We start from the raw sequence: 13,369 nt of genomic DNA, 5'->3' as shown, positions 1-13,369 counted from the left end.
AAACTGTCCACTTAGGAAGCAACACTGATTGACAATACATTTCACATGCTGTTGTGCAAATGGAATAGACAACAGGTGGAAATTATAGGTAGTTAGCAAGACACCCCCAATAAAGGAGTGGTTCTGCAGGTGGGGACCACAGACCACTTCTCAGTTCCTATGCTTCCTGGCTGATGTTTTGGTCACTTTTGAATGCTGGCGGTGCTTTCACTCTAGTGGTAGCATGAGACGGAGTCTACAACCCACACAAGTGGCTCAGGTAGTGCAGCTCATCCAGGTTGGCACATCAATGCGAGCTGTGGCAAGAAGGTTTGCTGTGTCTGTCAGCGTAGATTCCAGAGCATGGAGTCGCTACCAGGAGACAGGCCAATACATCAGGTGATGTGGAGGAGGCCGTAGGAGGGCAACAACCCAGCAGCAGGACCGCTACCTCCGCCTTTGTGCAAGGAGGAGCAGGAGGAGCACTGCCAGAGCCCTGCAAAATGACCTCCAGCAGGCCACAAATGTGCATGTGTCTGCTCAAACGGTCAGAAACAGACTCCATGAGGGTGGTATGAGGGCCCGACGTCCACAGGTGGGGGTTGTGCTTACAGCCCAACACCGTGCAGGACGTTTGGCATTTGCCAGAGAACACCAACATTGGCAAATTCGCCACTGGCGCCCTGTGCTCTTCACAGATGAAAGCAGGTTCACACTGAGCACGTGACAGACGTGACAGAGTCTGGAGATGCCGTGGAGAACATTCTGCTGCCTGCAACATCGTCCAGCATGACCGGTTTGGCGGTGGGTCAGTCATGGTGTGGGGTGGCATTTCTTTGGGGGGCCGCACAGCCCTCCATGTGCTCGCCAGAGGTAGCCTGACTGCCATTAGGTACCGAGATGAGATCCTCAGACCCCTTGTGAGACCATATGCTGGTGCGGTTGGCCCTGGGTTCCTCCTAATGCAAGACAATGCTAGACCTCATGTGGCTGGAGTGTGTCAGCAGTTCCTGCAAGAGGAAGGCATTGATGCTATGGACTGGCCCGCCCGTTCCCCAGACCTGAATCCAATTGAGCACATCTGGGACATCATGTCTCGCTCCATCCACCAACGCCACGTTGCACCACAGACTGTCCAGGAGTTGGCGGATGCTTTAGTCCATGTCTGGGAGGAGATCCCTCAGGAGACCATCCGCCACCTCATCAGGAGCATGCCCAGGCATTGTAGGGAGGTCATACAGGCACGTGGAGGCCACACACACTACTGAGCCTCATTTTGACTTGTTTTAAGGACATTACATCAAAGTTGGATCAGCCTGTAGTGTGGTTTTCCACTTTAATATTGAGTGCGACTCCAAATCCAGACCTCCATGGGTTGATAAATTGGATTTCCATTGATTATTTTTGTGTGATTTTGTTGTCAGCACATTCAACTATGTAAAGAAAAAAGTATTTAATAAGATTATTTATTTCATTCAGATCTAGGATGTGTTGTTTAAGTGTTCCCTTTATTTTTTTGAGCAGTATATATATATATATATATATATATATATATATATATATATATATATATATATATATATTTTAGTTCTGGGACACTGTAAAGTCCTTGGAGAATAAGAGCACCTCCTCCCAGCTGCCCACTGCACTGAGGATAGGAAACTCTGTCACCACCGATAAATCCACTATAATTGAGAATTTCAATAAGCATTTTTCTACAGCTGGCCATGCTTTCCACCTGGATACCCCTACCCCGGTCAACAGCACTGCACCCCCCACAGCAAGTCGCCCAAGCATTCCCCATTTCTCCTTCTCCCAAATCCAGTCAGCTGATGTTCTGAAAGAGCTGCAAAATCTGGACCCCTACAAATCAGCCAGGCTAGACAATATGGACCCTTTCTTTCTAAAATTATCTCCTGAAATTGTTGCAATCCCTATTACTAGCCTGTTCAACCTCTCTTTCGTGTCGTCTGAGATTCCCAAAGATTGGAAAGCAGCTGCGGTCATCCCCCTCTTCAAAGGGGGACACACTCTTGACCCAAACTGCTACAGACTTATATCTATCCTACCCTGCCTCTCTGAAGTCTTCGAAAGCCAAGTCAACAAACCGATTACCAACCATTTCGAATCCCACCGCACCTTCTCCGCTATGCAATCTGGTTTCAGAGCTGGTCATGGGTGCACCTCAGCCACGCTCAAGGTCCTAAACGATATCTTAACCGCCAACGATAAGAAACAATACTGTGCAGCCGTATTCATTGACCTGGCCAAGGCTTTCGACTCTGTCAATCACCACATCCTCATCGGCAGACTCAACAGCCTTGGTTTCTCAAATGATTGCCTCGCCTGGTTCACCAACTACTTCTCTGATAGAGTTCAGTGTGTCAAATCGAAGGGCCTGTAGTCTGGGCTTCTTGCAGTCTCTATGGGGGTGCCACAGGGTTCAATTCTTGGGCCGGCTCTTTTCTCTGTATACATCAATGATGTTGCTCTTGCTGCTGGTGAGTCTCTGATCCAACTCTACGTAGACGACACCATTCTGTATACTTCTGGCCCTTCTTTGGACACTGTGTTAACTACCCTCCAGACGAGCTTCAATGCCATACAACTCTCCTTCCGTGGCCTCCAACTGCTCTTAAATACAAGTAAAACTAAATGCATGCTCTTCAACCGATCGCTGCCTGCACCTGCCCGCCCGTCCAGCATCACTACTCTGGACGGTTCTGACTTAGAATATGTGGACAACTACAAATACCTAGGTGTCTGGTTAGACTGTAAACTCACCTTCCAGACTCACATCAAACATCTCCAATCCAAAGTTAAATCTAGAATTGTCTTCCTATTTCGCAACAAAGCATCTTTCACTCATGCTGCCAAACATACCCTCGTAAAACTGACCATCCTACCGATCCTCGACTTCGGCGATGTCATTTACTAAATAGCCTCCAATACCCTACTCAATAAATTGGATGCAGTCTATCACAGTGCCATCCATTTTGTCACCAAAGCCCCATATACAACCCACCACTGACTGCAACCTGTATGCTCTCGTTGGATGGCCCTCGCTTCATACTCGTCGCCAATCCCACTGGCTCCAGGTGATCTACAAGACCCTGCTAGGTAAAGTTCCCCCTTATCTCAGCTTGCTGGTCACCATAGCAGCACCCACCTGTAGCACGCGCTCCAGCAGGTATATCTCTCTGGTCACCCCCAAAGCCAATTCCTCCTTCGGCCGCCTCTCCTTCCAGTTCTCTGTTGCCAATCACTGGAATGAACTACAAAAATCTCTAAAACTGAAAACTCTTATCTCCCTCGCTAGCTTTAAGCACCAGCTGTCAGAGCAGCTCACAGATTACTGCACCTGTACATAGCCCATCTATAATTTAGCCCAAACAACTACCTCTTCCCCTACTGTATTTATTTATTTTGCTCCTTTGCAACCCATTATTTCTATTTCTACTTTGCACTTTCTTCCACTGCAAATCTACCATTCCAGTGTTTTACTTGCTATATTGTATTTACTTCGCCACCATGGCCTTTTTGCCTTTACCTCCCTTATCTCACCTCATTTGCTCACTTTGTATATAGACTTATTTTTCTACTATATTATTGACTTTATGTTTGTTTTACTCCATGTGTAACTCTCTCTTGTTGTATGTGTGAAACTGCTTGCTTTATCTTGGCCACGTCGCAATTGTAAATGAGAACTTGTTCTCAACTTGCCTACCTGGTTAAATAAAGGTGAAATAAAATGTTTAATATATATATATATATATATATATATATATATATATATATTGTGTGTGTGTGTGTGTGTGTGTATGTATGTATGTATATACACACACACACACACACACACACACACACACACACACACACACACACACACACACACACACAGGGGTCTGGAATTAGACACCCTTAATAAAGACGAGCAAAAATTACTGCATAAAATAATTCAAATACTGAGCTACACTCTCCGGACAGTTTATTAGGTTCACGAAGATGGATTGCGCCTGAAGACAGTGAGTCAAATGGCCTTGGCTTACTATATAAAGCAGGCAGACAGGCATTGAGGCATTCAGTTACTGTTTGATTGAATGTTAGACTATGCAAAACAAGTGACCTAAGCAACTTTGAACGAGATATGATCGTCGGTGCCAGGTGTGCCGGATCCAGTATCTTCGAAACGGCTGCCCTCCTGGGCTTTTCACATATGACTGTGACTAGGGTTTCCAAAAAATGGTGTGACAAACAAAAAGTATCCAGTCAGCGGCAGTCCTGTAAGCGAAAACATCTCGTTGATGAGAGAGGTCGAACGAGAATAGCAAGAATCATGCAAGGTAATAGGCGGGTCACAAACAGGCAAATAGCGGGGAGGATAACAGTGGTGTGCAGAACGGCATCTCATCGATCCTTGTCATGGATGGGCTATTGAAGCAGACGACCACACCGGGATACAATTCTATCAGCAAAAAACAAGAAGAAGCGGCTCCAGTGGGCACGCGATCACCAACACTGGAGAAATGAGGAGTGGAAAAACATTGCGTGGTCTGACGAATTCCGGTTCCTTATGCGTCATGCTGATGGCAGAGTCATGATTTGGCGTAAGCAGCATGAATTCATGGACCCATCTTGCCTGGTGTCAACGGTGCAGGCTGGTGGCGGTGGTGTACCGCCGTCCAATATGCAGCAAGTGCGTAATACCATAGCGTCAGTGTGGACCAACATACCTGTGGAATGTTTCCGACTTGTAGAATCCATGCCCTGAAGAATTCAGGCTGTTCTGGAGGCAAAGGGGGGTCCGACCAGGAACTAGATGGGTGCACCTAAAACTGGCTGGCGAGTGTATATTGTTTTATATTAATAAAATTGCTCAGGAAAGAGATTGTTTAGCAAGTAAAACATCAACATTTTTGACACTCCTGTTTTCAGTACCTTTCAAAACCTCACCTGTTAGGATAATGGCACTGAGCCTTTTTCTAAAATGTTTTGAGTTGGAAAATACATTGGGAAGGATCTTAGATACTTCTTCCATACAGATCCTTGCTATCCTTCATCTGTGCTCATAGACTGCCCTCTTCAATTGAAACCACAGGCTTTCAATGGGTTTCAAGTCCGAAGACGGCGATGGCCATTGCAACATTTAGATTTTGTGGCGTATTAACCATTACTTTGTGGATTTTGATGTTTGCTTGGGGTTATTGTCTTATTGGAAAATCCACTTGCGGCCAAGTTTAAGGTGAGGCAACCAGCTTTTGGCAAAAATGTCCTGGTTCTTGGTAAAGTCCATAATGCCACTGACCAGTGGAAGCAAAATATTCCCATAACATCAATGACCCACCATCATATTTTACAGTAGGTATGGGGTTCTTTTCTACTGATGCATTCTCATTTCGATGCCAAACCCACCACTGGTGTGCGTGGCCAAAAAGCTCTGTTTTCATGTCATCTGACCAAAGCACCAGTTCTAATCCAAGTGCCAATGCCGTTTAGCAAACTCCAGGCGTTTACATTGATTGGATGACATGAAAATAAAGCTCTTTGGCCAGACACCAGTGGTGGGTTTAGCGTCAAAATGAGAATAAATAATTTCAGACCCCACTGTATGTGTGCATTCGGAAAGAATTCAGACCTCTTGACTTTTTCCACATTGTGATGTTACAGCCTTTTTATAAAATTGATAAAATGTTTTTCTTCATCAATCTACACACATAATGTCGAAGCAAAAACCGTTTTTTTGTGTGTGTGCAAATGTATTTATATATATATATATACACTTCTCAAAAAAATAAAGGAAACACTTAAACAACACATCCTAGATCTGAATGAAATAAATAATCTTATTAAATACTTTTTTCTTTACATAGTTGAATGTGCTGACAACAAAATCACACAAAAATAATCAATGGAAATCCAATTTATCAACCCATGGAGGTCTGGATTTGGAGTCACACTCAAAATTAAAGTGGAAAACCACACTACAGGCTGATCCAACTTTGATGTAATGTCCTTAAAACAAGTCAAAATGAGGCTCAGTAGTGTGTGTGGCCTCCACGTGCCTGTATGACCTCCCTACAACGCCTGGGCATGCTCCTGATGAGGTGGCGGATGGTCTCCTGAGGGATCTCCTCCCAGACCTGGACTAAAGCATCCGCCAACTCCTGGACAGTCTGTGGTGCAACGTGGCGTTGGTGGATGGAGCGAGACATGATGTCCCAGATGTGCTCAATTGGATTCAGGTCTGGGGAACGGGCGGGCCAGTCCATAGCATCAATGCCTTCCTCTTGCAGGAACTGCTGACACACTCCAGCCACATGAGGTCTAGCATTGTCTTGCATTAGGAGGAACCCAAGGCCAACCGCACCAGCATATGGTCTCACAAGGGGTCTGAGGATCTCATCTCGGTACCTAATGGCAGTCAGGCTACCTCTGGTGAGCACATGGAGGGCTGTGCGGCCCCCCAAAGAAATGCCACCCCACACCATGACTGACCAACCGCCAAACCGGTCATGCTGGAGGATGTTGCAGGCAGCAGAACGTTCTCCACGGCGTCTCCAGACTCTGTCACGTCTGTCACATGTGCTCAGTGTGAACCTGCTTTCATCTGTGAAGAGCACAGTGCGCCAGTGGCGAATTTGCCAATCTTGGTGTTCTCTGGCAAATGCCAAACGTCCTGCACGGTGTTGGGCTGTAAGCACAACCCCCACCTGTGGACGTCAGGCCCTCATACCACCCTCATGGAGTCTGTTTCTGACCGTTTGAGCAGACACATGCACATTTGTGGCCTGCTGGAGGTCATTTTGCAGGGCTCTGGCAGTGCTCCTCCTGCTCCTCCTTGCACAAAGGCGGAGGTAGCGGTCCTGCTGCTGGGTTGTTGCCCTCCTACGGCCTCCTCCACATCTCCTGATGTACTGGCCTGTCTCCTGGTAGCGGCTCCATGCTCTGGACTCTACGCTGACAGACACAGCAAACCTTCTTGCCACAGCTCATATTGATGTGCCATCCTGGATGAGCTGCACTACCTGAGCCACTTGTGTGGGTTGTAGACTCCGTCTCATCCTACCACTAGAGTGAAAGCACCGTCAGCATTCAAAAGTGACCAAAACATCAGCCAGGAAACATAGGAACTGAGAAGTGGTCTGTGGTCACCACCTGCTGAACCACTCCTTTATTGGGGGTGTCTTGCTAATTGCCTATAATTTCCACCTGTTGTCTATTCCATTTGCACAACAGCATGTGAAATTTATTGTCAATCAGTGTTGCTTCCTAAGTGGACAGTTTGATTTCACAGAAGTGTGATTGACTTGGAGTTACATTGTGTTGTTTAAGTGTTCCCTTTATTTTTTTGAGCAGTATATAAAAATCCCTTATTTACATAAATATTCAGACCTTTTGCTTTGAGACTCGAAATTGTGCTCAGGTGCATCCTGTTTCCATTGATCATCCTTGACATGTTTCTACAACTTGATTGGAGTCCACCACTGGTAAATTCAATTGATTGGACATGATTTGGAATGGCACGCGCCTGTCTATATAAAGGTTCCACAGTTGACAGTGCATGTAAGAGCAAAAACCAAGCCATGAGGTCCAAGGAATTGTCCGTAGAGTTCCGAGACAGGGTTGTGTCGAGGTACAGATCTGGGGAAGAGTACCAAAACATTTCTGCAGTATTGAATGTCCCCAAGAACACAGTGGCCTCCATCATTCTTAAATGGAAGAAGTTTGGAACCACCAAGAGCTGGCCGCCCGGCCAAACTGAGCAATTGGGGGAGAAGGGCCTTGGTCAGGGAGGTGACCAAGAACCCAATGTTCACTCTGACAGAGCTCCAGAGTTCCTCTGTAGAGATGGGAGAAGCTTCCAGAAGGACAACCATCTCTGCAGCACTCCACCAATCAGGCCTTTATGGTGGATAGGCCAGACGGAAGCCACTCCACTGTAAAAGGCAGAGACTGAGAGACTAGTCAGGATCAAGGGAAAGATGATGTCATGATTGGCATGTTCGGGTCAGGTTACCGTGGATCACAGTCCTACAGAGACATCTCTCACTCACACAGAGGGGGAGAGGTATAGAGGGATTGATGGGGGGGGGGGTTAATGACACCTCACACCCATCGTAAATCTTAAAGCAGCAGACGAATCCTTTGTCCTCTCAGTATCGAGGATTGGAATGTATGGTGGGCCTATGGAGACTCTACCTCAGAACGGTAACATGCAATAAATTGACTTTGGGACAATTTATTTCATCAGCCAAAATGGTGGTAACAACGATAGATGGAATATGAAAATGAATGTCGTTTTATATTACTAAAAGTTAAATGACGACATAACGAAAACATTGTAACTTGAAGAGTTTTCATAATATGTACATGATGTTTACATACTGTGCGTTGTGTAGAAAATATCCAGATCAAAGAGCATGTTTTTGTAAGGATGAACTGTGAATTTAGTTGTCTAAACTAGATTAGAGTAAAATCCTGATACCTTGCCTCGTAACTAGATACACCCCAGAGAACTTGCCATGAAGACGGAAATGCCCCGTTGTGACCCGGGGGTAAAAAAACTTGTGAGTTAAGAATTTACATATCAGACTAAAACGGACCACAGCTGCAGCGTGATCTAAGATTGTCGTGACCCCACAAACGCAACACGAGGAAGAGGACAAAGGAACCTCTTAACAATCAAGGCTATGGTTGATTACTGTATCTAAGAAGGGGAATTCAAGAAGAACAGGCCAGTTATTCTCTTCAAATCATTGGTTGTCTACACGGCCCTCCTAACCAAGCTGGGAGTCTCGACACGGCTGATTAACCTCCTCAGAAGTCCACTCTCACAGAACAAGTGCAAGGGAACAGACCACTAAGAGAAAGGACACTGACATCGTGTGGACGATCATAGACTTACACCCGGTAACGAAGGAGGTGCCGCCATCGGAGTAGAAGGTCATCGGCTATACCTCCTAAGCGGAACTCAGTCCACGAAGAGATACCCAATGGAGACCTTCAAGTAATTACATCATTATAATTCTGACCCATAAGAGCGGCAGTTCGAGACAAGGTGTTAGGGGCTAAACTAAGCATAGTATCCCAAGTGTGCTTTTCTCTCGTGCACTCTCTCTCTCTAAATCCCCATCTTGTGTAACACGTGTCATATTGTGTTGGTCCGCTCATTGTACTAAGTTCTAATCAATAGCCTAGACTGTGTGTTTGTGAATGTGTATCTTATATTATAATTTGCTTGTTAGTAAATAAATAATCATCTCAATTGGTGTGGTACCGAATGATTTAGTGAGAACCGGGTTTGTGCAGATTTACAAATTAAGCGACGTTCACGATGAGACTAGAGGATGTTAATTAATTGGCGACCGCTATGAAATCGATATTCTGATATTCTTTGAGTTCATTTGGGAAACAGTACCTCATTAAACAAACCATGGTGCCCCAGGTTACTGAGTTAATGGTTGCCTGATTCATTGAATCATGTAATTAGAAACACAGTTAATTATTTGATGAATAGCAGTCGTCACATTAATGATACAACATTACGACAATGAAAAGAGCAAAGTACAGAGAGATCCTTGATGAAAACCTGCTCCAGAGCACTCAGGACCTCATGCTGGGGTGAAGATTCATCTTACAACAGGACAACGACCCAAAGCACACAGCCAAGACAATGCAGGTGTGGCTTTGGGACAAGTCTGAATGTCCTTGAGTGGCCCAGCCAGAGCCCGGACTTGAACCCGATTGACCATCTCTGGAGAGACCTGAAAATAGCTGTGCAGCGACACTCCCGATCCAACCTGACAGAGCTTGAGAGGATCTATAGAGAAAAATGGGAGAAACTCCCCAAATACAGGTGTGCCAAGCTTGTAGCGTCATACCCAAGAAGACTCGAGGCTGTAATCGCTGCCATGGGTGCCCGCAACAAAGTACTGAGTAAAGGGTCTGAATACTTATGTAAATCTGATATTTCAGTTTTTCATTTTGTATAAATTAGAAAAAAAACTAAAATCACCATGTGCAATGCCAAGAATCGGCTGGAGTGGTGTAAAGCTCGCCGCCATTGGACTCTGGAGCAAAGGAAACTCGTTCTCTGGAGTGATGAATCACGCTTCACCACCTGGCAGTCTGACGGACAAATCTAGGTTTGGTGGATGCCAGGAGAACGCCAGCTGCCCCAATGCATACAGTGAGGGAAAAAAGTATTTGATCCCCTGCTGATTTTGTACGTTTGCCCACTTACAAAGAAAAGAGCAGACTATAATTTTAATGGTAGGTTTATTTGAACAGTGAGAGACAGAATAACAACAAAAAAATCCAGAAAAACGCATGTCAAAAATGTTTTTAAATGATTTGCATTTTAATGAGGGAAATAAGTATTTGACCCCTCTGCAAAACATGACTTAGTACTTGGTGGCAAAACCCTTGGCAATCACAGAGGTCAGACGTTTCTTGTAGTTGGCCACCAGGTTTGCACATATCTCAGGAGGGATTTTGTCCCACTCCTCTTTGCAGATCTTCTCCAAGTCATTAAGGTTTCGAGGCTGACGTTTGGCAACTCGAACCTTCAGCTCCCTCCACAGATTTTCTATGGGATTAAGGTCTGGAGACTGGCTAGGCCACTCCAGGACCTTAATGTGCTTCTTCTTGAGCCACTCCTTTGTTTCCTTGGCCGTGTGTTTTGGGTCATTGTCATGCTGGAATACCCATCCACGGCCCATTTTCAATGCCCTGGCTGAGGGAAGGAGGTTCTCACCCAAGATTTGACAGTACATGGCCCCGTCAAATGATGCGGTGAAGTTGTCCTGTCCCCTTAGCAGAAAAACACCCCCAAAGCATAATGTTTCCACCTCCATGTTTGACGGTGGAGATGGTGTTCTTGGGGTCATAGGCAGCATTCCTCCTCCTCCAAACACGGCGAGTTGAGTTGATGCCAAAGAGCTCCATTTTGGTCTCATCTGACCGCAACACTTTCACCCAGTTGTCCTCTGAATCATTCAGATGTTCATTGGCAAACTTTAGACGGGCATGTATATGTATTCTTGAGCAGGAGGAGCTTGCAGGTGCTGCAGGATTTCAGTCCTTCACGGCGTAGTGTGTTACCAATTGTTTTCTTGGTGACTATGGTCCCAGCTATAGACATATTGTCCACCGGAGCAGAAGCCCGCCCTGGATTACAGCTCTTTCATGGAATGTTCACTGAGGAGAACTGTCGTTTTATTTGTTTATGTGTGTATATATATATATATATACACACACACATTTCAACACTTCATATCTATCCCCTTACCTCATATAACTCCTTGGATTTCAATATTACAACTACAAAAGTACACATGCTCGGGAGCCATTCAAAGTAGCACGTTTTGTACAATCAGAAATGGCTTGATGTCCACTTTCAGAAAGGATTCATACCCCTTGACTTATTCCACATTGTTGTGTTACAGCCTACACACAATACCCCACAATGACAAACTGAAAACATGTTTTTAGAAATCTTTACAGCTGTATTGAAAATGAAACACAGATATCTAATTCACATAAGTATTCACACCCCTGAGTCAATACATGTTAGAATCACCTTTGGCAGCGATTACAGCTGTGAGTCTTTCTGGGTAAGTCTTTAAGAGCTTTGCACACCTAGACTGTACAATATTTGCACATTATTATTTTTTTAATTCTTCAAGCTCTGTCAAGTTGGTTATTGATCATTTCTAGACAGCCATTTTCAAGTCTTGCCATATATTTTCTAGCTGATTTAAGTCAAAACTGTAACTAGGTGAATTTGTCTCCCAGTGTCTGTTGGAAAGCAGATTAAACCAGGTTTTCCTCTAGGATTTTGCCTGTGCTTAGCTCTATTCCGTTTCTTTTTATCCTAAAAAAACTCACTAGTCCTTACCAATGACAAACATACCCATAACATTATGCAGCCACCACCATGCTAGAAAATATTAATAGTGTTATTCACTGATTTGTTGTTTTGAATTTGTCAGAAACATAATGCTTTGGATTCAGGACAAAGTTAATTTCTTTGCCACATTTTTTGCAGTTTTACTTTAGTGCCTTATTGCAAACAGGATGCATGTTTTTGAATATTTGTATTCTGTACAGGCTTCCTTCTTTTCACTCTGTCATTTAAGTTAGTATTGTGGAGTAACTACAGTGTTGTTGATCCATCCTTAGTTTTCTCCTGTCACAGCCATTCAACTCCGTAACTGTTATAAAGTTTCTTGTGAAATCCCTGAGCGGTTTCTGAATTAGGAAGCAACTGAATAAGGAAGGACGCCTGTATCTTTGTAGTGAGTGGGTATATTGATACACCATCCAAAGTGTAATTAATGACTTCACCATGTTCAAAGGGGTATTCAATGTCTGCTTTTAAAACATTTTTTTTTACCCATCTATCAATTGGTTCCCTTCTTTGCGAGGCATTGGAAAACCTCCCTGTTCTTTGTGGTTGAATCTGTATTTGAAATTCACGGCTTGACTGAGAGACCTTACAGATAAATATATGTGTGGGGTACAGAGATGAAGTAGTCATTCAAAAATCATGTTAAACACTATTATTGCTCACAAACTCCATGCAACTTATTATGTGACTTGTTAAGCAAATCTTGACTCCTGAACTTATTTAGGCTTACCATAACAAAGGGGTAGAATACTTACTGACTCAAGACATTTCAGCTTTTCATTTTTAAACAATCTTGAAAAATTCCACTTTGACATTATGGGGTATTGTGTGCAGGCCAATGACACAAAATCTCTATTTAATCTATTTCAAATTCAGGCTGTAAACAAACAAAAATGTGGAAAAATTCAAGGTTGCGGATACTTTCTGAAGGTGGCGTCTCAGTATGAAATCATCAACTTGATATGAGTGCCACCTAGTGGTTGGTTGAAACCTCATGTCAAACTCTCTCCCGTATATAATTCTCAAGCACACTGTTCTTATGTTGCATTTGCCCAGGGGAAAAACTTTTCAGTCCACCAGCCACACTAAATTCATCAGCCACAAAGACTTACCAAGTTCCAGGGCAGATATAACACACCTTCTTTATTTCATCGTGGATTTAGATAACTATATAAATGCATTGCATACAAATTCAATGTACATACTACATGCATGAGTTATTACATTTCAGACGGAAGCAAATGATAGGTTCCCTTACTTATTGGAGGTGCATTGTACATTGGTCAAGGTGGTGAAGTTGTTCCTCACTGTGCGAAGACTGGCAAGAACCTTAAGCCAGAGAGCACGTTTAATGTTAAATCACATAATCATTCTGTAATAATCCATAATCATTTTTATATCTCAATGTAGATTCACAAATGGAGGAAACATTTACCTGAGCAAAAGGAGTCACAATCAGGTCTTCCCCATGCCTGAAGG

The 13,369-nt window shown here is 44.1% G+C and overlaps 1 protein-coding gene across 2 annotated transcripts in view; it reads right to left on the bottom strand.

The window, feature by feature from the left end:
- Positions 1 to 13,369, bottom strand: part of LOC106568722 (cAMP-specific 3',5'-cyclic phosphodiesterase 4B) — a 173,382-nt gene that overhangs the window by 53,441 nt on the left and 106,572 nt on the right. For both annotated transcript variants that reach the window (XM_014139302.2, XM_014139303.2), the window contains 2 exons: positions 13,326 to 13,362; positions 13,149 to 13,219 (listed from right to left, as the gene is read on the bottom strand). In XM_014139302.2, coding sequence (XP_013994777.1) covers positions 13,149 to 13,219; positions 13,326 to 13,362 — 108 coding nt within the window. The remainder of the gene's footprint in view (positions 1 to 13,148; positions 13,220 to 13,325; positions 13,363 to 13,369) is intronic.

The sequence above is a fragment of the Salmo salar genome, chromosome ssa14 (assembly GCF_905237065.1).
Source record: "Salmo salar chromosome ssa14, Ssal_v3.1, whole genome shotgun sequence".
NCBI lineage: Eukaryota > Metazoa > Chordata > Actinopteri > Salmoniformes > Salmonidae > Salmo > Salmo salar.
Note: the sequence above shows the minus strand (reverse complement) of the source record. Positions and strands in the feature narration are given on the sequence as shown.